Source organism: Halichoerus grypus, chromosome 2 (genome assembly GCF_964656455.1).
Source record: "Halichoerus grypus chromosome 2, mHalGry1.hap1.1, whole genome shotgun sequence".
In the NCBI taxonomy this organism is placed as follows: Eukaryota; Metazoa; Chordata; class Mammalia; order Carnivora; family Phocidae; genus Halichoerus; species Halichoerus grypus.
The window spans coordinates 186,503,934-186,528,705 of NC_135713.1; the positions used below are offsets into that span (position 1 = coordinate 186,503,934).

The following is a 24,772-nucleotide window of genomic DNA, read 5'->3' on the forward strand; positions in this document are numbered from 1 at the left end:
GAGACTCAAACGCTGTTTGAGCTCTGACTCTCCACACTGGCCCCCATCAAACTCCCATGACCCTGTTATTCAAGCCTCGTTACAGAGGTGTGAATCAAGGCCCCGAGAGGTAGAAGGACTCCCCCTAGGATCACACTGTCACTGTCGTTCATGACAGAGCGGGAGCCTCCAACCGGTCTTCACCTCCCCACCCAGGGGAGCCTGTCTGCTCCAGCACCACACAGTTAACAACCACAGCCAGTGGGGGGGTGTGCGCGCGTGTGTGCGTGTGTAATGGCGACAGGAAGAAGAGAGTGAACAAAGTTTTGCTTCTGCTTCTTCCACCTTCATTTTGTCATCCTAAATCCTCTCTTCCTTTCTTCACAAAAAGGTGCCTAATCTCTCTTGCTCTTCCTGGTTTTCTTACCCCCACAACTTCCCTTAGCTGGACACGATAACTGGTGGTTGGGGGAATCGAGTTAGCACTTCCTTGGATCCAGAAGGTGTGGGTTCTTTTTTTTTTTTTAAAGATTTTATTTATTTATTTGACAGAGAGACACACAGCGAGAGAGGGAACACAAGCAGGGGGAGTGGGAGAGGGAGAAGCAAGCTTCCCGCTGAGCCGGGAGCCCGATACGGGGCTCGATCCCAGGACCCTGGGACCATGACCTGAGCCGAAGGCAGACGCTTAACGACTGAGCCACCCAGGCGCCCCCCCCCCTTTTTTTTTTTTTAAAGATTCCATTTATCATTTGGGACAAAGAGAGAGAGAGAGGTACAAGCGGCAGGTCGGGGCAGAGGCAGAGGGAGCAGCAGACTCCCCGCCGAGCAGGGAGCCCGACCCAGGGCTCCATCCCAGGACCCCGGGATCACAACCAGAGGCAAAGGCAGATGTTTAACGGACCAAGCCCCCCAGGCGCCCCAGCAGGGTGTGGATTCTTGCAGGTAGCCATAGAACAACGCTCCTGCCTTCCTCTTCCTGCTGTCTTACATCACTGCTGTGCTCCCCACCCCCCAGAGAGCTGGCCCCACATACACAAGCTGTCTCTTGGCTTCTTCCTCTCTTGCTCTGCCCACTCCCTTAAACCTTTGATGTCCCAGAGCACTGACTGTATGCAGGAAGGGATGGGTGGTGGTTTCTAGAAACTCCCCTTCCTTTACCGGTGGGCTCTGCAAACAATTCTGCGTTGGATCCTAAGTGGGAACGTCAGAGTGGGAGGGAGAGGAGGGGCTTGAGGGCAGCCCCCCAGCAGAACCCCTGTGATGGCAGAACTGGAAGGGCCTCTAGCCCAGGCCTTTCTCCGATAGAAAAGGAAACCAAAACTAAAACTGCAGGCCGGCGCAGCTGACCTTCTCAAAGCCATGAAGCCGATGAGCGGAGTCAGACCTCTATGACGCATGCATAGCTCTCTCCTCAGCCTCTGTGATTCTGTGTGCTAAGAGAGAGGGATGGAGGGGAAAAGACACTCATTCCAAGCTCTTGGCCTTACTGGTCACTGTTAGTGGAGGGCCATAAACACATTGTATGAAGACACAATAATAATTGTTTTGGTCCCCCAAGAAGCTTTTCATAATAATAACTACTAATGTTTGTGTCATGTTTTAGCATTTCTGTGTAAGTGTTCATTTAACCCCCACAAAAGCCCCTGGGGGGGATTATTACTGAACTATTTTTTGCCAATAAAACACAGGTGCAAAGATACTAGATTATTTGTTCTTGGTCATCCATCCGGGAAATGGTGTGATTAGGACTCAAAGTAGCTGGCGAGCTCCAGAGGGGCAAGGACGGTCCCTATCTCCCTCATCACTGCAGTCCCGAGGCCTAGGCCATTGCTGAATGACTAAGTGACCTCAGGACCGGTTTCAGTTCTCTGGGTTTTTCTTCTCAAACCTTTGAAACTAGGGTCCTACCTCTTCAGGGACCACCTAGATGGGCCTCAGTGAAAGAGATAGGCGTAGACACAAGACCTGTTCAACAAATACACACAAATCCCAAGATAACACTTCCTTTGCTTGAAGGTGAATTTTCAGTGCTTTTTCCCAGGACCTGGGCTACAGGCCTGGACCTTTAAGGAAAGGGAGAAAGGCAGTATTCCTTGCCCTGCCTTTGAAAGAGCTTCTGTGTGTTGTCCTGTGCCTCTGTGTGCTCTGGAGCAGTGGAAATACCCCAGATGGGGACACGCCAGGTGGGGACATAGCTTCCCTCCCAGGCCAAGAAAGTAGCTGGACAGCAGAGGGCGCTGCAGAGCCACAGACCTTGGCATTCATGGGCTAGGGAGGTTTTCCAGAGACAACCAGGCATCTTGGGGGGTCTTCTAAAGCCTCCGGTGTTCTGTGATCCTACAGCAATTTCTCTTCTTTTCTCCAGAAATCTGAGTGACACCTGCCAGGGAGCTGAAGGAGAGTGGGTGGTTTTGAATTCCACTGTACCTTTTCGAATTGTGTGACCTTAGGTAAATAACTCTCTGAGCGTCCGTTTCTTCACGGGCAAGGAAAGATGGTGTGCCGTGCAGAACTAGACATGAGTTTGTATCAGGAGCCCCTTGCAAAGCATGAGGTTGAACAACCATCCCACGCTTATATTTCCATGGTTCACTCTGTGCCCTGCAGCGTCTCTGGTATGGGGAAGAGTCCATGATGGGCAAAAAGCCAACCTGGCTCCTGCCCTTGTGGAGTTTACAGCTTAGTAGGGAAGACAGATTTTGATCAAATAACCCCACGGAGAGATGAAAAATCACAGCTGTTTCGTCAGTGTGACAAAAGAGCGGTCTGGGAGCTAGGTGGAGAGAAGGAAGGACCCAGGCAGAGAGATTTCCCCGAGGTAGTGAGGAGTGAGTTCAACTTAAGGATGAGTAGGAGTTTACTAAGCAAAAAGAGAAGGAAAAAGCCTTTCAAGAAAAGGGAATAGCTTATGTAATGGCCATATGTGTGTGAGCCTCACACAGGGCTAGCGGAACTGCAGGGGCGGGAGAACAAAGTGAAGGTTGGTGGGGAATGAGGCCAGACGGAAGCAGGGGTCAGATCACACAGGACCCCATAGGCCTCCTTAAGGGGTTTTCTCTTCAGCCTAAGAACAATGGGAAACCACGAAGGGTTATAATCACGGGTTATAGACAAATTTCCATGTTATTATTTTTTTATTTTAATTTTTTTAAGATTTTATTTACTCATTTGAGACACAGAGATACAGAGAGAGAGAAAGAGAGAAAGAGAGCATGAGCAGGGGAAGAGGCAGAGGGAGAGGGAGAAGCAGGTGCCCCGCTGAGCCAGGAGCCCAACGTGGGGCTCGATCCTGGGACCCTGGGATCACGACCTGAGCCGAAGGCAGACACTTAACCATCTGAGTCACACAGGCACCCCAATTTTAATTTTATTTTTAAGTAATCTCTACACACAACATGGGGCTTGAACTCATGACCCTGAGATAAAGAGTCGCAAACTCTTCGGACTGAGCCAGCCAGGTGCCCCGACAAATTTTCATTTTAAAAAGCTCTCTCTGGCTCCAGGACTCATACCCTCCTCACTCCAGTGCACCCTCAGGTACAAAGTTGCTAAGTTCTGCTGGCTGATCCTTCCTCCTTATCTCTTGCATCCCTCGACATCTCTCAGGGGCCAATTACAATAGTTTCCTAACTGATCTCCCGGCCTGCTGTCTCCAGTCCAGTCCTCTCCCTCCCCTCCAGTCCAGTATCCTCTACACAGCAAGCTTTCTCTTATTTGATCTTCACAGCATGTCTGCAAGTAAGTGAAGCAGTCATCTTTATTCCTATTTTGCAGATGAGAAAACTGAGGTATGAAGATGCTGTGAAGCTGGCTCATACAGGACTGTGAAAGTCAACTGTTAAAATTTCAGGAATTTTGCAAGCCAGTTGTGAAACACAGCCACTATTCAAAATTAAATTATGCACACTTATAATTAAATGTTTAAAATAAAGGTAATATATTTTCAAAACTCATCACTTTCTAATAATTTTACTATTACTGTTTACCTATGTTCCTGGGGTTGTTATCGTAGCTGCATGATGAAACTATTACATAAGGGTATGCTACTGCTCATCTCTTTCTAACTCCGTGTTCAGTAACTCTGTGTTCTGAAAATTGAAATCAGCCATGGTGGGAGTATTTACACCATGGATATCAGCAAATGCTACAAATCAGGGCCTTGATTTAGTGTTTTGTCGATTATCTAGATTTAAGAAAGTGATGGAGGGAAAGTTAGTAATTCAGATTTAAATTTAATGTGTTATGCCTGTAGCCATTACATTGTGAATAGCACAAAAATTAAGGAAATCTTTTTAAAAATATTTTATTCATTTATTTGAGAGAGGGGGGAGGGAGAGAGAGCACACAAGCAGGGGTGGGGAGAGGGTGCAGAGGGAGAGGGAGAAACAGACTCCCCAACCAGCAAAGAGCCCCAAGGTGGGCTCCATCTCAGGACCCTGGGATCATCACCTGAGCGGAAGGCAGATGCTTAACCGACTGAGCCACCCAGGCGCCCCCAAAATTAAGGGAATATTCTTTCAGTATTTGAAAACTGTTTTCTGATTCAGCAAGCAAGTCACTCCCATAATTGCCAGTTAAGACCGTCTTTATTTTTTTCATTTTCCTCTTACACTGACATTGAGGAAAACATCAACCAACATTTCATGCTGCGATTCCTTGGTCAACTGAAACCACAGGTTGGCTACCCATACAAGGGTTTGACCAAAGCCAATGAAAGGATTCTTGAGAATTAATTGGTTATATAGAATTTGCAATCGTATACTATTGTTATCATTTGTAAATTGTGTGCTATACAACCTTTACATCAGTAAAATTCATGATAAACTTATGTACATATATATATATATGCATGTAATGCCCTCTTCCCCCAGAGAGCCAGCTGTTCAACATTTATCAGCACAGCACTGGCTCTAGAACACACATTATTCATGTGTCATTCCACAAACATTCACTGGAAGCCAGCGGGGATACAGTTAGTCAATGAAGAAATGACTCGGTCACGGTCACACCTCGCAAGCGGCACAGGCGGGACCACATCACAGGTACTCCCAGAGGCCGGCCGCTCTCTCGGCCAGGACCAAACCAGGCTTTCCACGGCCGTTCCCCCCGCACCGGGGAGGGGCGGCTTCGGCCTCAGCGCCCGGGAAGTAAAAAGCAAGGGTCGGGCCAGGGGACCAACGGCCAGGCGAGAAGCCGCCCACCGCCAATAGCGGCCTGGGCTGCACTTAACGTCACGCTCCGCCGAGGCCAGCGCGAGCACGCCCTGGGGAGGGGGCGTGGTCACAGCCTCCCGGAAGTGACGCCATCCGGGGGCGGTCCTCGGCGGCGGCGGCGGCGCGCGGCCTGGGCTCGCGCTGGGCTCCGCGCGCCCCCCGCCCCCCTCTATGAGGCAGAGGCCGCGGCGGCCGTTAGCGCTGTCGCTCCGGGGGCCGCGGCGGGCGGGGCTCCGGCGGGGCCCGGCCTAGTCCCCACCCCAGCCCGGCTCCCAGCCGCCCGCCCTCCCTCCCTCTCCCCGATGCAGGGGGCCGAGCTCCGGGATGGCGAGGCGGCGGCGGCGGCCGCTTCGTACCGCGTCCTGAGCCGCCTGCTCGGCTATGGAGAGGCGGCCCCCGAGCCAGGCCCGCCGCCGCCGCCCCCGGGCCATGGCCCCCCGCCGCCACCCTTCCTCGCGCGGCCCGGTCCGCGGGGCTCCCGGCCGCCGCAGCTGATGGTGTTCCGCAACGTGGGTCGGCCGCCGGAGGAGGAGGACGCGGAGGCGGCCCCGGAGCCGGGACCCTCGGAACTGCTGTGTCCCCGGCACCGCTGTGCCCTGGACCCCAAGGCCCTGCCGCCGGGGTTGGCGCTCGAGCGGACCTGGGGCCCGGCGGCTGGACTGGAGGCGCAGTTGGCGGCTCTGGGGCTCGGGCAGCCGGCGGCGCCAGGGGTCAAGACGGTCGGTGGGGGTTGCTGCCCGTGCCCGTGCCCCCCGCAGCCGCCCCCTCCGCAGCCCCAGCCGCCTGCTGCCGCCCCGCAGGCCGGGGAGGACCCCACGGAGACGAGCGACGCGCTGCTGGTCCTGGAGGGCTTGGAGTCGGAGGCCGAGAGCCTGGAGACTAACAGCTGCTCGGAAGAGGAGCTCAGCAGCCCGGGCCGCGGAGGAGGAGGGGGCGGCCGGCTCCTGCTGCAGCCCCCGGGTCCTGAATTACCCCCGGTGCCCTTCCCGATGCAGGACTTGGTCCCCCCAGGGCGCTTGGGTAGAGGGGAGCCGCAGCCCCCGCCCCCGCCCCCGCCTCCTCCCGGGCCCCTCCGGCCACTGGCGGGCCCTTCTCGGAAGGGCTCCCTCAAAATCCGCCTCAGTCGCCTCTTTCGCACGAAGAGCTGCAACGGCGGCTCCGGCGGTGGGGATGGGGCCGGCAAGAGGCCTTCTGGAGAGCTGGCTACTTCTGCTGCGAGCCTGACAGACATGGGAGGCTCTGCGGGCCGGGAGCTGGACGCGGGGAGGTGAGACTGGCCGGGGGGCTCACTGACAAAACTTCCTTGTCTTGTTTCATTTCCCTTTTATTCTGCTGCGAACATGCTTCTGACAGTTCTTAGGATGTGCTTTTCGTAAGGAGGCACAGAGACTTAGGGCTAAAGGTGGTGACATCGCCCATTCGGTCAGAGCTAATTGGGGGAACAGTTTTCACTCTTAGGAAGTTCACTCCGGTGACATTTCTCAGCTGGTTAGCATCCCTCCAGTTGGGAGATGATTTGAAACCATCCTCCCACCCCCCACCCTGGCCTGGCTTTTAAAGTTTTCCAAGGTGTCTGTCTACCATTATATCTGGTAGGGAGGTTGCTGGAAATGTTTGGTCTTTGGGGCAAAAAGTTGGTGTTGTAACCATTTTGCTTATTATTCTTTCTGTTTACCCCACCCCTTTCACACTCATGCCTACAGATGATGTGACACACGTGCAGTTGTAGGCCAGCAATTGTTTGGGTATCTCTATTCAACATGTTAATGCTTTCCTGGTTGGTTTCTTAGATACACTTGGTATCTCAAGCCTGTGTGCTGACCACCGTCTGGGAGAATAGAAAATAGTTTGCTCTCAAGCCCATGTGAGTATTCTAAGCGTGAGGTATAGACATGGGTCCGTGAGTTCTAGGCCAGTTGATGAATATTCCAAACTTGGACGTCGATTTTTTTTTTTCTCTGCATTTCTGAAGGGTGGACAGCACTCTGGCATCCAGTGTTAGGTCTGTATGTTAGTTTAAAAAGCTGTCAACTTTTGTGTCAAGAAGTGAGACTTCCCTTGTGGTAACTGCCATTGTGGTTTGCACTGCCCAGTGGATTCTGAACAAAGATTGGAATTGGTTTTGGTGCAGCTCATATGGTGGATTCTTGAGGCACACTGGAACCACAACCCAAGGCTGAAGAACGGGTAGACCAGTAGATTTGAGAACTTTACTGTGTACCAGAATCACGTGGGGAGCTTTGGGAAAAGATCAGTATGTCTGAGGGCCCAAGAGTTTGAATTTCCACAAAGCTTCCCGCATGACCCTGAAGTATGACCTCGACTGGGAACCACTCATCCTTGGACCTCTCCTTTCAGGGGAGTTTGCATGCCCCCAAGAGGAAAGTGTGGGTCAATTTTGACTTAGCTGCCCTTTCTGAACAGTTGTGCCAGGGTATCATCTTGGGAATCAGACCCAACCCAAATTCCCTAAAGAAATCAGTAGGTTGATGTGTGTTGCCCCCTCAGGTAGACCTATGTTTCTGCCTTTGCTTCCCAGTGAACTTATGCTGGGAGCTCAGGTCTTAAAACATGTGTGGCTGCCGAAACAGCATTTTTATTGTAGGCTCTGCATTCGATGCTCCACTTACCAGTATAAATGAAATTTTCATCAGATGGGGGGAGGGCAGGATTGAATCTGTGGGTAATGACATAGGATAGACTGCTAATTTTCTTGTGGTTTGTCTTGCCTTTGTTCCATATTGACCAGGACTTGGTCTAAGATTCCAGAGACGCCAAATATGAGGTGTGGCGTGAAATTAGCTGCTACGTCTAATAGATTAGGAAGAGGAAAAGGCATATAACATTATACGGTTTTTTGCCTTTGGAAGCAGAATTTAATGGTCATTGGCTGCTCTTTTACCAACCCTCACACTGAGCACAATACAGATTTCTGCTGCAGAGCAAATTGGGCTGTAGCTCTGCAAGGAAGCTTAGTTCAGGGCACTGGAGAATTACATTTTTTGGTCCAAGGGCTTTTTCTGATGAATTGGAGAAGAGCTAGGTATTTGTGTATGAACGTTTGGCTGACTGCTATTAGGAGGCAGTGTGTTGCACAGAGAACATGAACATCTAGATTCTGCTTACAACTCCAGCATCTGTGGAATGTAGGCCAATTTTGTCTTCTTTGTGCTTCCTCTTTTTTTTCCATCTGTAAAATGGGAGTGATTCTTGTCTTGTTCCTGTCCTTGTAGGAATTGAATGAAGACAAGAGAAATTGAGATGGAATATTTTGTGCTTTTGGAGGAGAAGGAATAAGATTGAACTGGTAATTTTTTTTTAATGCTTAGAATTTGGTGCTGCTAGATTTGCTTGCTAGCTTTTCCACAGCTTACTACGTGCCAGTCTTGTTGGCAGCCTTGCAGCTGTGAGAAACTTGGTAAGTCTGGCTAGGGTAGTTGTGATTTCTATGGATCTGCACCTCCTAAGTCCGCCCTGTTGGGAAGAAGGATGAGTTTGGAATTTTAGGTTGTTTTCTTGTTTTGATTGGTAAGGACCTGGAGGCTGTGAGAAATGTCAGTCTTTTGCCAGAAGGTATATGACCTCCCTTCTTATTGTTAGTTGGAGTTAATTACAAGTCTCTGCAATCTTTGCTGTATAATTTGGGGCTTTTCAGTAACCTCTGGGTATGGTTCTCTTTGCCCTTTTCCACATCTGCCCTTCCCACAGCTATCACTAGAAAGTACCTCCTGCCGTCATTTTATAAGGCTTGATAGTTTCCATATTTTAACATGAAGCAAACCTTTAGTTCCTTTCAGATGCTTTAGAGTCCTAAATGGACCTGCCTGGATATACTGAGTCTTAAGTCTCGTGTGAATTAGCTTAGAGAACCCTTTTCAAGTGAAGGAAGAAATGGGCCCATCGGCTAATCAGGTTTCTGTTCTGGAGAGCTGGGCTAGGCCTTGTAACACACATATGTTGGAATTCAAAGAGCTGGGCTTGATGCCTGGGGGCCTCGGTGTGATATAGAATTGCTATTTCAGGAAAACCAGTGAAGTTCCCTTGTCTTTTCCACATATGTTGAAATGATTGTCTTCCTTTGTATTTGCTGAGAAATAGCATTTGATCTAACCTTTTAAAATCATCACATGAGGGGCGCCTGGGTGGCTCAGTCGGTTAAGCATCTGCCTTCTGCTCAGGTCATGATCCCAGGGTCCTGGGATCGAGCCCCGCGTCGGGCTCCCTGCTCGGCGGGAAGCCTGTTTCTCCCTCTCCCACTCCCCCTGCTTGTGTTCCCTCTCTCCCTGTGTCTATCTCTGTCAGATAAATAAATAAAATCTTTAAAAAATAAAAATAAAATAAAATAAAATAAAATCATCACATAATACATACATGGTTGGAAATGGGTACCTTGTTCATTTTTCAAGGTTTGTTTTTTCCGAGTTAACAGTTGAGATTATTACTGGCAGTCTTCGTAATTGTGAGGTGGGAAAATGGAGAACAGTTCTGTAGTGGTTTCCTATTTGTTTGGAAAAAAGATAAAATTCTGGAAAGAGAGGCAGGCTGCCTTGGCATTAGTCTGGGGCCCTGCTGTCGTGGACAGACCCGGCAGACAGGAGAAAGCCTTTTCTGTTTCCTCGGGTCTTCAGGTCTCAGGGAATCTGTTTGAGAAATAGCCTGACATGCTGAGAACAAGATGATTTTGTGGTGTGTGCTGAGGAAGTTCTGACTTTGGGTTTGGGTTTTGGGTCCATACTCCATGGATCTTTTCAACTCTCGTGCCACAAAGTGATTGTGGTTGGCATCTTATCTTTTGGAATGAGCAACCTAACTTCAGAAATCTCTGTCCATTCGAGCCTGTGTCTTTCACTCCTTAACATTTTCCCTGCTAAAATCATTCCACGGTTTTAGACGTTGGACCACACCTCTTGGCTTTTCCCCGGAAGTTCCCTCCATAGGTTCTTCAGTTGGCAGATGATGGAGTTTTGGATCTGACCTTGCTGCACAGATGTCTGTGTATTGGAACTACAAATGAACACATGGTTTTTGTGCCTGCAGCACATGAACAGACACTGGCTTATGACGTGTTGGAAATGGCACGGGCTGGCTGACTTGGCACTGTGTGCTCTGGCAGGCGCAGAGGTAAATTGTGGCCATCAAACCTGGCATTTGGACATCCGAGTTTGGGAGTTACTGTAGAAGAGGACATGTTTAAGTCTTAGGACATCAGTAGATGGGGTTTATGGACAAGGGAGAGGGAGGACATCGTTATTTCATGGTTTATGTTTTAGGTTTCAAGGAATTTGAAAAGTGGCCAGTGGTTTTATCAAGGTGTTGTCGGCCCATCTAGTCTAATGCTTGTAACCCATGTTATCCCACGGATCTGTTGCCGTCCAGTTAGTCATTTGCAGAGTGGCAGTGGACAGAGGCGTTCTGTTTGTCATCTGTAGCAGAAGCAGTGGTGTAGCTGACACAAAGGACTGCTAGCCCCAAAGAAGACCTTTGCCTCAGGTCTTCTGCTGCCTCTGTCCCTTTCTGCCACCTGAGGTGTAGCCCACCAGATCCTACCCCACCCTACCTCTCAAGTCCTTCTGCCGCTAAGATGCAAGTGGCCCACTGGCAGAGTTAAAATGACTTAACTTTGCACCCTAATGCTTGTCAGGATGATCTGGGGAGGAATAAAATAACATGGGAATGTAGTATGGAAGGGTTAGTTAAAAATGTTACCGGAGCTGAATCATTCATGTTGTTTTCCCAAAACGGCACATCCAGCTTAGATGGGCTTTTATCGTTTTAAATGCTTCATGTCTACAAAAGGAGATACATAAAGTGTATGTACTCTAATAATAATGAATTGCATACTTGGGTACCCACCACTAAGCTTAGCAAATAGGATGTTATCAGTATCTTTGAAGATCCCTGTGTGTTGCTTCCTGATTACATCTCTTCCCTCCCCCACGTAACCACCATCCTCGATTTTATGTTAATTGTTCCCTTGCTTTGTTTTTTATAGTTGTCTAGATTGGTCTTTTCATGAATGACTGCCATTAGAATGCTCTCAGGATCCTTGAGACAGAAACTGCTTTGGATTTTTAGTTAGACAGCGTCTACCTGAAGAGAGAAGGAAGCACTTATTTTTATTATTAGCCTATCAGCCCCCTAGACCTTCTACCTCTTCAAGCTTCCAGCCCCGAGGCCCCCTTATTTGCCAGAAAAAGCCATCCCAGGGCTCTCAAATGGCTCTGCCTGTGTTCAGATTCTGATGTATTTCTTTTTCTAGATCCTAGAAACTATGATTTTCTTCTGCAGAATGCCGGGGGTGGGGGAGAAGATGAGCCCCCGCAAGATGTGTGCATTTGGGTACTGCCGTTCTTCAGCGCTTGGCACTGAGGAGCCTCGTCCCCAGCATGGGCAGATGGCAGAGTAACGCAGCTTCCTTTGAAAAGAGGCAAACGGCCAAATGGCTGAGGTGTGAACCCTCTGAGAGGCCAGTGCTTTAGGTTTCTACTTGCTGGGTTTAATGTTGTACCCACAAGTTATCAAATAAAAATCAGCTTGGAAGCTCTTCAGTCTTAAAGTTCATGTCCAGCAGAATTAACTTTCCATTCCAGCCCCCTGGAGGGTCGGAACTAAGCTGCAGACGGTCAGGGTCAACTTTCATAAACAGAGGAGTCTGGGTGGTTGTGTCGTGTTTTGGTGCAGCCCTGTCTCCGGTGTGTGCCTTGGGTGGGGCAGGTACACAGAGCGCCATCGTTAGATGAGGAGTCTCGGCATCGAGGAGGTTGCAGAGGGAGTGTGGGATAGGAATCCAGCGTCTTGGCTGTTTCTGAGTAAGGTCTTCACAATATGGTTTTGAAATTCTGTTTGAAGGGAGTCTCGAGAAGCTTAGACGTCTGTGTTAAAACAAATGCGTAAAGATCTTCCAAAGTCAAATAATTTAAATAGGGTTTCATTTTGGCTTTTCTGTGCAGCTTCTCTGTTGGTGCCTTTGAAGTTTTATTTAGTCCTTTGGGTGAGAGTAATTTTGGAAGGTGAGCCGGGTATAAGGCCTAGAGTCAGGCATTCAATTCGTGGGTTTTTTCCTTTTTCTTTTTTAAGTCTGGTTTGTTGAGGTATAATTTACGACCGCTTAAAATTCACCTTTTTTTTTTTTTTAGGTGTCCAGTTCTGTTAATTTTGGCAAGGATATACAGTCACATAAGCTCTGCCACAGTGCAGATAGAGCATATTTTTATCACTTCTGCAAGTTCTTTCCCTTGTAGTCAATTCAGTCATCCTGAGGTGAGGTTTTTGAGCTTAGCACATTTCTGGCCAGAAAGTCTTTGTCAGAGTCTTTTGGATTTCTTTCATTTCTCACTGAAAAGCCAGTTGAAATTGGTACAAAGTGAAGTTACCTTTGGTGTATCTTTTCACAGGAGATCTAGGTTTTCCAGCTGGCTCCCCGGAGCAGGATCAAGAAGTCATGGGGAGAGCCATGTGACTGGCCACTCAGAGAGGGGAAGGGCCATTTTCTTTGGGAGCCGGGCAGAGGCCTTAACCTGAGGGGGCCCCCTTGTTAGCTGATGGCTTTGTACCATGGCTCAGGGCATTTGTGTAGAAATCAGGGATCTTAGTGGTTGAACATTGCCTGTGCTTCTTATGCCATTCTCAAGTCCAAATCTATTCCCTGGTTCCCTTTGGGACCTCCTGCACCTTGGGGCAGGGCCATAGGGAAAGTGTTTGCTCCGATAGGACACCTGCTCAGGTCAAGAGCCATTTTCTTGGCTCTCTTATGAAAATCAGCCTTGCATCTGACTTCCTTCCTCTAGAAATGGACTTGCTAATTACCACTCAAGGTGTTTTACTCTTCCATTATGCTGGGTGTGGAGAGATCCAAAGGGATTTCTCATGGCTTTGTAGGCTGAACTTTGTAGCCAAATCTATTTAAGAAATTGCCTGAATTATTTCATTCTCCCCCTTTAAATTTTAGGCTGTATTACAAAAGTGTTGTTGACAGTGACTAGGAATTTGCTTGGTTTTTCAGTGCATCTAGAATTGAGTGTCGTAGTGACTTAAATGTGTATGTGTTCATTCCCCCATCCTCCCTTATATTCTCTGTGTGCTCTCTCACCCCCTAGGAAACCCAGGTTGACAAGAACTCAAAGTGCCTTTTCTCCGGTCTCCTTCAGCCCCCTGTTCACAGGTAAGGGTGATCGCTCTCTTTTTCTTCTGACCTCTGAAAGCAGGAGTGTTCTGAGACCTGTCCAGGGACACTTGCAGATGCACCGCAGAGCGAGCTTCTGGCGGGCCTGCAGCCACTTCCTTCATTCCATGCCCGCTGGGGTTGGGGTGAGGCTATTTTTATGGTGTGGAATGTGTTCTTGACTTTGGAGGCTTTATAGTTGGAGATAGAGACTGCTTGCTGGTAATTAGATAGCCCTGGCAGGTGCGCAGTGCTTCGTTCAGGGCCATCACGTATAAATTAAAAGTAGGAATTACAAATTTATAGGCTCAGAGTGCACAAAGGACTCTCTAGAAGTCATACAGTTCCTGTCCCTACTTCCAAGGGAGTTCATGGATGATCTAATAAACATGATCCACGATTATCTGGTCTATTTTTAAAGACTTTGGGCAAAGGGGATTATGTGAGCTCTTGTCTTACCCATTTTAGGGGCCAGGAGTTCTTGCAGCTGTTAGAGTTCTTCACTGTGTCTAATTTAAGTCTTTCCTATTGCAGCAGGGAACACAGTTGCTCAAGTAGGAAAGTGGTTGAATATCCTTTGGGCATCTGCCTTCTCCTTAATGGGGATCTTGTTCAGATAGGGAGCCTTTTTGTTTGTCAGTCCTATATGGAGCTCCTGCTTAAGTAAGTGGTAGAGAAGGTCTTTAGCACTCTGCCTCCAGTCTCGGGAACGGAGTACTCCTCATTGTTTGTGGCCCAACCAAAAATTCCTAACTTCAAACTCCTTTGGAGGTTGTATCCCTCGAAAAGATGACAGGAAGAATTATGATTTAGGAATGGACATGTCCAGAAGATGTTCAGCAGGCTAGTGGGACCCCCGTTACTGCATAGACCGCTGTGAGGTGTCAGAAGAAGTGAGTTGGTGTCTGTAATAGGCACAGGTGGAGAGGGAGGCCTCTGTTCTTACCCGCAGCCCAGAATTAAAGAATCCTGTCCTGTAGCAGCGTGTCTTTCTCGTTAATAATTGTTTCCTCTTTAAAGTAAGGAACGCTCACCCACATTTGTACTTTCAGGTTTGGTGTTCCTGTTTCAGACAGCCTGAGCTCTCTTGAATTACATCTTTTTTTTTTTTAATTACATGTTTTACTTGAGTACTATACCTAGGGGCGCGTGGCTGGTTCAGTCAGTTAAGCATCTGCCTTCAGCTCATGTCATGATCTCAGGGTTCTGGGATCAAGCCCCACATCGGGCTCCCTGCGCAGCGGGGAGTCTGCTTCTCCTTCTCCCTCTGCCCCTACCCCCGCTCATGCTCTCTCTCTCTCTCTCTCAAATAATAAATAAAATCTTAAAAAAAAATAAATAAGTGATATACCTATCATCCAGATCTCTGACCCTTCAGGAAACTCACTTGTCTGGGCTCACTGCATTGCTCTGGGCTGCTAGGCTCTCAGTTACTAAGCTATGTGATGAGTCTGGGCCCAGCTTCCCAGAGCTTCCACTGATGACTTTTAGTAGAGCTTTCTTTTTTTTCTTTCTTTCTCTCTCTCTCTCTCTCTCTTTTTTTTTATTTTTTATTTTATTTTGACAGAGAGAGACACAGCGAGAGAGGGAACACAAGCAGAGGGAGTGGGAGAGGGAGAAGCAGGCTTCCCGCAGAGCAGGGAACCCGATGCGGGGCTCGATCCCAGGACCCTGGGATCATGACCTGAGCTGAAGGCAGACGCTTAATGACTGAGCCACCCAGGCGCCCCTCTTTCTTTCAGTAAACTCTGCGCCCTACATGGGGCTCGACTCATGACCCTGAGATCAAGAGTCACATGTTCTACTGACTATGCCAGCCAGGTCCCCCCTGGCAGAGCTTTTCTGCTTATCTTAATTAGTGCTCAAGACCTTTGTAAAAAACTGTGTATTAGATTCTGAAAACCCAACTCTTGGCCTTTTAGAGATATTGGTTACCTCATTTTCTTAACTGGGAAATAATAAAATTCTAGCTGAGGAGCTAATTCAGCCTCCTGAATGAGAAAAAGTTGTTGGAAGTAACACCCTAAGGGCCAAATTAGAGAAATCTTGAGAGTCCTCCCCCTGTGGGTCAGACCTACCAAAACTTGTCAGTCAGCCTTTGTTATATAATACCCTTTTCCCTCTGGTGACTGAAGTGGAGAGAGGGTAGATGGGCTTGGATCGCAAGAAGGAGGGTATATGCAGAGAACAGAACTGCATGATAGGCAGGAAATAGGAGAAACCATGTGCCATCCCCCATCAAGCTCCTCTGGAGCTTACCTGATTTGGCTGACTGTGGAAGTAGTTCATTATTAGGATTATAAATGCACTTTTTGGCCTTTGTAGCCTTAGCTATTAAGAATCAGTTGATATGCGAAATGGTTGGTTCTCTTATGAGTGAATATTCTGGAAAATCTAGATGTAGAAAGCCATTTAGGAAGAAGTTAGGGCTCACCTTGGGACCTTTATCTGCATTCAGGTTACCATGCAGTTCTTACATTTTTCTGGCACTTGCTTTCCATGTCCATTTGGACTTGTAACAAGCTGCTTGCCTTGCTCCCTAAGGCAGAAATTGGTACACACATCTGTAAACATGAATGCTGTGAGTTCCATTTGAATAAAGACCCCTTGTTAAGGTTACGTAGTCAGTGGCACAACCACAATTAATTGGCCTTTCCACTGTTAATCCCATGTTTCTGTCCTAAAGAATCCTTGACCTTTAACAGGACCAAGAAATGATAGAATTTAAAATTGACTTCCCAGGTGTTTGGGGGTGATTGCAGCTCTGGGAAGCATTAGGTTTTGAGATTTTTGAGAGCCGGAGACCTCTAGCCTCCCTTGCTTGCCCTTTGCTTTCCTTTGCTTTCGACTTCAGCTGCGGGCAAGGTGCTTCTGTAACATGCTTGGTCTGTGAATCCCTCAGGTGAAACTGTGTCACTTGTGGACGTGGACATCTCTCAGCGGGGCCTGACCTCTCCACACCCTCCAACTCCCCCTCCTCCTCCGAGGAGAAGCCTCAGCCTCCTAGGTATAGTCTCTGCCCCTCTCTGCCTTCTTGCCCTAGTGGGAGGGGGTGAGCTCTAGAAACCTGTTGTTCTTTTCCAGGACTGGTTTCTAATAATGACCCAATTATTCCCCGTCCCTTTCTCAGCACCCTTGTCATCTCCCTAAGCAGTTAAATGGGTTTCTTACCTGCATGCTGTAACATTTACTGTCCATATGTTGATTAGACCTGTATTTATCTTGCCCTGAATCTACCGTTAGTAGACTGCTTTAGGAATATCCTTACATTTCTGCTTTCAACAAAGGAAACCAGGTTAAGATGATTGTTGCCTCTGTGCAAAAAGACAGGGTGAAGGTCAGGCCATCTTGCTCCAGAGGGCAGCCTGATGATCCTTCTCCCTCTCCTCTGCTTCACCTCACTCATCTGTGCTCATATTTCTGAACCTCTTGCTTCTGTTCTCTCTTCTAGATGATATCAGTGGGACGCTGCCTACATCTGTCCTTGTGGCTCCGATGGGGTCTTCCCTGCAGTCTTTCCCCCTACCTCCGCCTCCTCCACCCCATGCCCCAGGTTAGCTTAGTTTAGAGGCAAGCCTTGTGAAAGTTGGGAGTACAAAGTGATATACTCTTGAAGGATGGGAGACGTCTATTTATGGAAATAATAGGACTTATGAGAAAGCTTAAATCTTATCCCCTTGGCTGGGCCAGAACTCCTTGGAATTGAGGCCAAGAACTGGTTTTTCTGACCCATTTTCCCTGTGGAGGTGAATCTGACTTTTGTTGGGATAAAAGACTTAAATTTCTCACCTCTTTGCTGCCGAACCTGCTTTGCGGTCTCTGAGTAGATCTCACTTAGGAGACTGCCTTAATTTCCGAATGGTGAGGAGGTTTAAAGTTTTCAAAGTTCTCTGGTGTTTCTAAGCTTTTAGTATTTACTGCAGCCTTGTAAATAAGTACCAAGCATTTAGTAGCCCATACCTGCTTTGCCAGCCTCCAGTCCCCAAGGAGTAAAATGAATGAAATCGGCATTCTTTTCCACTTGCCTGGCAAAATCGTTCCTCTTCCTGGGCAAGTAAGCGAGTCACTATTTCCAAGGCTGCTTTACCGGCGCTTCACCTCGAGGTGGGAGAAGCTGGAATCGCTCTAGGCTGGTGAAGCCCATGAAGTAGTCACCTTAGTCAGGTTAGTGAGCAGCTCCCCTAGCCCTCTCTTGGGGTCAAACGCCCCCACCCATCCTTCACAGCTTACACGAGCCCACACAGCTTTTTGTTACAGCCCATCCAGCTCCTTTCCACTGCTTTGGCGTCCACCCTTTCCAGCTTAGCTTCTAATGCCTTGCCCCTCTTCAGTTAGCATCTGTGTTTTGCGGGGAGGGTCTGCTTGTGCTTGGGAGCCGGGAGGGTGAACAAGGGACCACCACTGTCTTGCCCGGCAGATGCGTTTCCCCGGATTGCTCCCATCCGAGCAGCTGAAGCCCTGCACAGCCAGCCCCCGCAGCATCTCCAGTGTCCGCTCTACCGGCCCGACTCCAGCAGCTTTGCCGCCAGCCTTCGAGAGTTGGAGAAGGTAGGCGGTGCCCGGAGACTGGCGGCTGGCCTCCTCTCCCACTCGCCTTCTTCTGTCCTGGGCTCTCCTTGTCTTATTTTTAGAAGAAGAGTAGTTCTCTTGCCTCTATATTTACAGTGCCAAAGCAATATGCTGCTATGATCAATTCCATAAGGGGCGTTGTAAAATGGAATCTTGGAGAAAAACATTTGAATGTGGTGAAGAACGGTTGTGGAGAACTGTTGACTTAGTGGAAGCTGAGTTTGACAGATTAACTGACCCAGTTCCCTCTCCTTTTCTTTGTAGAGCCCGGGTAATGGGACTGTAAGCTTATTCTTCTGTTACTCGGGAGGGCTAAAATGAATGAGCCTGCTGTTCACTGCTAATGGTTAAGACACTCTTAGCAGCTCTTACCTAGTGAAATGTTTTGGAAGTGATGGGAGGGTGGGGATTCTCCTGCGGTAAAATCGATTGTGCTGAAAACGTGCACCTTCCCCCCATGCTGTGAAGTACTTGACCACTTCTTGTCTTTGATAGTGTGGTTGGTACTGGGGACCAATGAACTGGGAAGATGCAGAGATGAAGCTGAAAGGGAAGCCAGATGGCTCTTTCCTGGTACGAGATAGCTCTGATCCTCGTTACATCCTGAGCCTCAGTTTCCGGTCACAGGGTATCACCCACCACACGAGAATGGAGCACTACAGAGGTAAGAGGTGCTGCCGTTTGGGGAAAGCCTTCTTCCCCCTTTGCCGGTCTCTACTCTTGCTATCTGGCCTTTTTGCGGGAAGGTTTTATAGAAGTGGAACTACGGATAGGGAGGAAAATCTCATACTCCGTTGAATGTTGTTATGGGTACTGGTTTCAGCCCTAGAAGCAATGTTGGCAGGGGTAGGGAGGAAGGTGAGGGTTCTGTTGAAAAGTATTCTCAGCATTTCTCTCCAAAAGAGGAGGGCCTGAACAAGACTGTCAAACAGAGCAAAGCCGGTAGAATTCTCTTGATAGAAGGAAGAGATAACCTAGGACCATTCCACAAATTCTCCCAAGCTCTGTTCATAATTAGACTTAACGCGTGATGTTGCTTCAACTTTCACCCCATGTAGGTAATTGCTGTATCTATATCTCATAAAGAAAAAATAATTAGACAACATCTAGAGAGACTTCTGTTAAATCCTATACACAAAGAGGAGAATTTAGTGTTCATCCTGGGACCGTCCTGTAGTGAATTTCTTTGCCTGAGAGTCGCATCGGCCCTTCCTGTCAGACAGCGTGGTGATAATTTCTTTAGGTCACCTATGTGGTCTCTTAGGACATAGTCATCAGAACTCAGAGACTTTGTGGGATCAACATGCTTTAGACTATCTGCCTGCCTTCCTGGGGGGTCCCTCCTCCTCTGTGGTCAGCCGGTGCTGAATGCTGCACTCGTGTATAGAAGCTGATTTGTTCAACCCTGCTGTCTGGATTGACTTTGCATCGTGGCATTCTGTGTTTGACCTGGGCCAGAAACTCGTGACGGTCAGCAGTGGCGGGGCTGGGTGCTACGTCCTTTGTCCGAATAACTGCCTGTGTCACAAATTTGAAAAGTGGAGAGAACTTTGGGGAGTTTCGGGGATCAGCCTTAAACGAGCTGTGTTAGCCACAGGCTCACAAGCCAGAGTCTCTCGCAGGCTCTTCTCAGCCCCCACCGTGTCTTCTCTGCTGTCCGCCATGTTGTGCTGTATGTATTTGGTTTGCTTCTCATGTGGGGCAGGAAGTAGCGTGTTAGGCCAGCATAGCTTTGTCCATGGCTTCCTCTGTCCTCACCCCTGCCTTAAAGGTGCATGAAGAGAGGCCCTTCAGTGACAGACCTGAGAGTTAGTTAGGCAGCTGTGGCCTAGCCTGCTGCCCCCTCTCCTGCTCTTTCCAAAGGCCAGAATCAAACCAGCAGAAAAACACCATGCAAAGTAAAGCATTTTCAAATGAAGTTTTTTTTTTTTTTTTAAAGATTTTATTTATTTATTTGACAGAGACACAGCGAGAGAGGGAACACAAGCAGGGGGAGTGGGAGATGGAGAAGCAAGCTTCCCGCCGAGCAGGGAGCCCGATGCGGGGCTCGATCCCAGCACCCTGGGACCATGACCTGAGCCGAAGGCAGACGCTTAACGACTGAGCCACCCAGGCGCCCCTCAAATGAAGTATTTTTATAAATCTATGAAAATGATGAATGACTAGGCCATGAGAATGAGGAATAAATGCCTGACCTCTAAGGTCCCTGATAGACAAGAGGCTGGTAAGGAGAGAACCTTCAAATGGTGCTCCAGTTACTTTTTGTTCAAAGGCGCTTTTCTTCCTCGAATAAATGGAATTTTTAATAGAAGCCTTGTGGGTCTTTCAGTTGCCAGTTTGCAATGGAGCATTTGTCTTCGTCTTTTTAAGTGATACTATAAGAGTAGCTAGAGAGACTCAAATCTGTAGTTCTCTTGGATTCCGTCCCTTTTGTGGGTGATTCCTTTGCATTTAGTGCTTGAGTTTTTGGTTTGTTTTTAGTCACGGGAGTTCAGTTTCCCTTTTGTTTTTGGGACTCTAAAATTTTGGGGTGGGATCTTTGCAACATACTGTGGGGGGTGTGAATTTAGAAGTTAAAGAAGAAAAGACTTAGAATTTGATGTTTTGTGCGTAACACATGAATGAGTGAGACTTGCAAAACCACTCTTCCTTTCTTGCCTCGACTATTCCATGAATGCTTGAACACAGAGTTTCTTGAGGGGATGGCATTTCAACTGGCTTTTGCTGTGGCAGTCTTTTTTTATGGTCTGTGATTTAAGGATTAGTGTTCATACTAATGTCTTATTAAAGGTGATTTCTTCCTTTCCATTCATTGTGGGGCAAACAGGACCAGGTGTCTTCAGGGACCTCTGTCTGACAGCTTGCCCACAAACGACCCTCCCAGAATTGCGAATCATTTCAATATTTAAGTGAGCTTCCCAGATGTTTTAAAAGTAAGTTTTTACATCTTTACCTCTCCCTAATTTACCATGGCAGGAACTTTCAGCCTGTGGTGTCACCCCAAGTTTGAGGATCGCTGTCAGTCAGTGGTGGAGTTCATTAAGAGAGCCATCATGCACTCCAAGAATGGGAAGTTCCTCTATTTCTTGAGATCCAGGGTTCCAGGTAAGGCTAGAGTTACATTAATTATATAACTTACTTGGGTATGATTCATTATAGTATCAAAATGTGTCCCCCTGCCTCCCAGAAAAAGCCACACTTACTTGAAGTCCTTTTTCCTGGCTCTTCCTGGAGTCCAGTGGTTAATCTCCTGCTCTTGTACATTAATCCTTCAACATACTGAGAAGGAATCTTTGCTTTTCTGAACACACGAATGAGAAAATGGATCCCACCTCTGCTGCCCAGGCGTCATGTGAATATTTAACATTCAGAGGCGTCTCCTTGTCCCTGATCTAGGCATCTCACGCTTCCACGTGAAGCAGAGAGGTGAGAACTCGCTCAGGCCATTTCTACGGGAACAGGGAAGGTAAAAGAGTATTCACTAGAAAGGCCACGGTGAGTGTCAAGGAGGCTGAATTCAATGACAGTCTGCTGTGGATTTTGTCCATTTGTACTAAACTTGCTATTAAAGAGTAGATAGTTCTTGTTGTATATCTCTACTAGCATTAAATATAAAGACATCTCTCCATTTGGGAGCATTGGGAAGTTCCGTTCCCATCCTTGCTGGCATGGTTATATAGTCTTCCTGCCCACTAAGTAGGGAGCTACCTATCTAATCTCTCCCGAAGGGAGAGACGGGATGGTTTGGAGGAGTCTGTCTGCTTTTATAGGGTTGGGGAAAAGCAAAATGACAAGCATATTAATTGAGGAATTTGTAAGATACAAACAGAACTTAAAATGAGAACTTCATCCGTTCCCAGTGAATCAAATTGAGATTCTTAGACAAACTGTGTGCCAAGAAATTGCTTTAAAAAGAAGTTCCAGGGGAGCCCCAGGCAGAACATCAGTAACAGGATTGAGCCAGGTTACAGGAATGCATTTTATAATCTTGGTGATTTAAATAAGGCATGACAGGGTGAGAACTGTATTAATTCTCACTTCATTTCGTATTTGCCTCAGCGCTGTCAACACAGTTGAGTCTCATGCAGTTGACTTGGTTAAAGGGAAAAGTTAGAATCCTTTCTTATAGGAATTGACTCTTTAGTAATTTTTAAAGTTTGTGGCTTTTGGAGGTTATTTATTTAACAGACATTTATTCTGTAACTCAGTATCAAAAATAAGCCATATTTCTACCCTCATAGCCTCAGAGAGAGGACAGGTAGGAAGATAAAGGCAAGAGCACATGTAGAACTCAGTACAAGGCATGGCAGTCAGCGGTGGGTGATTGACAAGGGCAGGGGAAGCAGCTCTTTTTATGGGTGAACCAGGGAAATCCTCTCAGAGGATTCTGGAGTCTGGAGCATATATCTACTTGTAGAGTATTTGAGAGACTTGGACTCTGCTATAAGCTCATTTCATTCTACAAATGTGCCCTGTCTGCAGAAATTTTAACTAAGATTCTTAACATTGGTAAGGGTTAGAACTTGTAACAGTTGCTACTGTTTATTGACTGTGTATCCTGTGCCAATTACTTTGTCAGGTTCTTTATTTGAACAGCTCTCATTTCTTACAACAACCCAAAGTTAGCTAATAGATTGGTCTATTTATAGATAAGATCATTTTCATTTGACAGGGAAGAAACTGAGGCTGAGGCTCAAATGTGAAGTCACTTAGCTGGTCAGTGCTGAAGTCAGAGTTCAAACCCAGGCTCAGCTGACTCCAAATCCTGTGCTTTATTTGCTACCAGTCTGTTACTGGGGAAAAGTAACAGCAAGCAAATTGAAACCTGAGTTTGCTGAGACTTGTGGAGACTACATAAGGAAGTCAGAAGTGTGTTTATTAGTGGAGGGTGTCTTTTTAGGACCTCTGAGGAATGCTACAGAGAGGGTATCTACTTGCACTTAAAATTGTAATCAAACTGAGAAGGCAAAGCGGAGTTAGTATTTGCTCCTAGACCCTGTGTGACCTCTCTTTGAAGGACTGGGACAAAAGGCAAAGTCAGTGTTCTCCTTTACCGTTGTTTGCTGTCCTCCTTTGCTTGTCATAAAAGTCTAGGCATTCTGTGAGGTTGATTCTGTGAGGGACTTGTTGTGAAGAAGAGGTAGGGATTAGCATTTGAGTTGAGCTTTCTCAACCTGCACCAGGGATTTTAACTCAGTAGATTCTAAAAGGAGCCTGTTTGTTGCGACTTTGGGATGATAACCGAACGCCTACAAGGGGCCAGATATTATTTGATTTAGCCCTTACAAAATCCTTTAAAGGGATACTACAGTCTCTCTTCTTTCTTTTCTTTCGTTCTTTCTTTTTTTGATACAGATTAAGAAACTGAGGTACAGTGGGGCGCCGGGGTGGCTCAGTCGGTTAAATGTCCTACTCTTGATCTCAGCTCAGGTCTTGATTTCAGGGTTGTGAGTTCGAGTCCCACATTGGAGGCCAGCATAGAGCCTGCTTAAAACACACACACACACACACACACACACACACACACACCACACCACACCACACCACCCTCCCCCCCCCAACTGAAGTACAATGAGTTGCAGAGCCAGGATTCAAAGTCAGGTTTTCTTTCCAGCTCAGTACTAGAGCTGACTGCACTAACAGGGCATGCAGACTGGTGTTAAAAGGATGCCAGGGATCATAGGAATCATAAAGCTAGGACTAATGGAAAAGTTCTGGATGGTGGCAAGTAAGAAGCAGAAGGAAGGACATGAGTTAGAATAAATGGAGTAATTGGCATCAAAGGAGGGACCCTTAGTAAAAATAAAAATGATGGCACCTGATCTTAGTTTCCCCCTTATCTCTTTTTAGTAGTGGAGTATAGTGGTAACAAATCCGAGGTCACTGTTTGCATCTCAGTCTGGTCCATTCCACAGTTATAAACTAAATGCCTAACACCACCAGGCAGCAGTCTCAAAAAGAGAATATGATGGGATTAGCACAGAACCCTTGATGCTGTTCGAACCAAAACTCAAAGTGAGCATATCCTTCTTAGTTGGGAGGATCTTCATCATCTGTGAAGTGCATGAAGAGAAAATACTTTTTTTAAAGATTTTATTTTTAAGTAATCTCTACACCCAACACAGGGCTTGAACTCACAACCCTGAGATTAAGAGTTGCGTGCTCTACCAACTGAGCCAGCCAGGCGCCTCCAATACCTTTGGTTTTTTTTTTTTTTTTTTTAAAGATTTTATTTATTTATTTGAGAGAGAGAATGAAAGAGAGAGAGCACAAGAGCGGGGAGGGTCAGAGGGAGAAGCAGACTCCCCGCTGAGCAGGGAGCCCGATGCGGGACTCGATCCCGGGACTCCAGGATCATGACCTGAGCCGAAGGCAGTCGCTTAACCAACTGAGCCACCCAGGCGCCCTTTTTTTTTTTTTTTTTTTTTTAAAGATTTGCCTTTGGTTTTTTAATTGTACTTTGAATTGCACAACTCTAAGGAAATTGGTCTCTCTTTTATAACCATCATTAATCTTATAATTATTTGTTTTGTTCAGTGACAGGTCTTCTCTGTATCCCAGGATTTCTTAATTCTGCACTATTGACATTTTGGCCTGGAAAATTCTGGTCTTCAGGGAACAGTTTGGTTTGGCAGAAAGACCTATGTGTGGGGGTGCTCAGACTTGGAAGAGATGTGTCACCCCTAACCTGATCCTTGTTGGGGGGAGAAAAAACAGTGAAGTGGCTGGAAACTGGATTGGTGCCCAGGACCCGTGGTATGAAGGACCAGAAGAAGGTTCCTGATCATCACTGTCCACCATGCCCTTTCCTTTTCTGCTGTCCTGGTGTCTTATTTCAGATTTATTT

The 24,772-nt window shown here is 47.4% G+C and overlaps 1 protein-coding gene across 3 annotated transcripts in view; it reads left to right on the forward strand.

Moving 5' to 3' along the window:
- Nucleotides 1-5,482: 5,482 nt before the first annotated feature.
- The window catches only part of SOCS7 (suppressor of cytokine signaling 7), a 31,619-nt gene continuing 12,329 nt past the window's right edge, over nt 5,483-24,772 (forward strand). The window contains exons 1-7 of one of the 3 annotated variants that reach the window (XM_078065643.1): nt 5,483-6,462; nt 13,292-13,356; nt 16,259-16,363; nt 16,808-16,909; nt 17,774-17,904; nt 18,421-18,589; nt 20,902-21,030. In XM_078065643.1, coding sequence (XP_077921769.1) covers nt 5,498-6,462; nt 13,292-13,356; nt 16,259-16,363; nt 16,808-16,909; nt 17,774-17,904; nt 18,421-18,589; nt 20,902-21,030 — 1,666 coding nt within the window. In that variant the 5' untranslated portion in view covers nt 5,483-5,497. The remainder of the gene's footprint in view (nt 6,463-13,291; nt 13,357-16,258; nt 16,364-16,807; nt 16,910-17,773; nt 17,905-18,420; nt 18,590-20,901; nt 21,031-24,772) is intronic. The other 2 variants (XM_078065644.1, XM_078065645.1) reach the window with 2 other exon arrangements.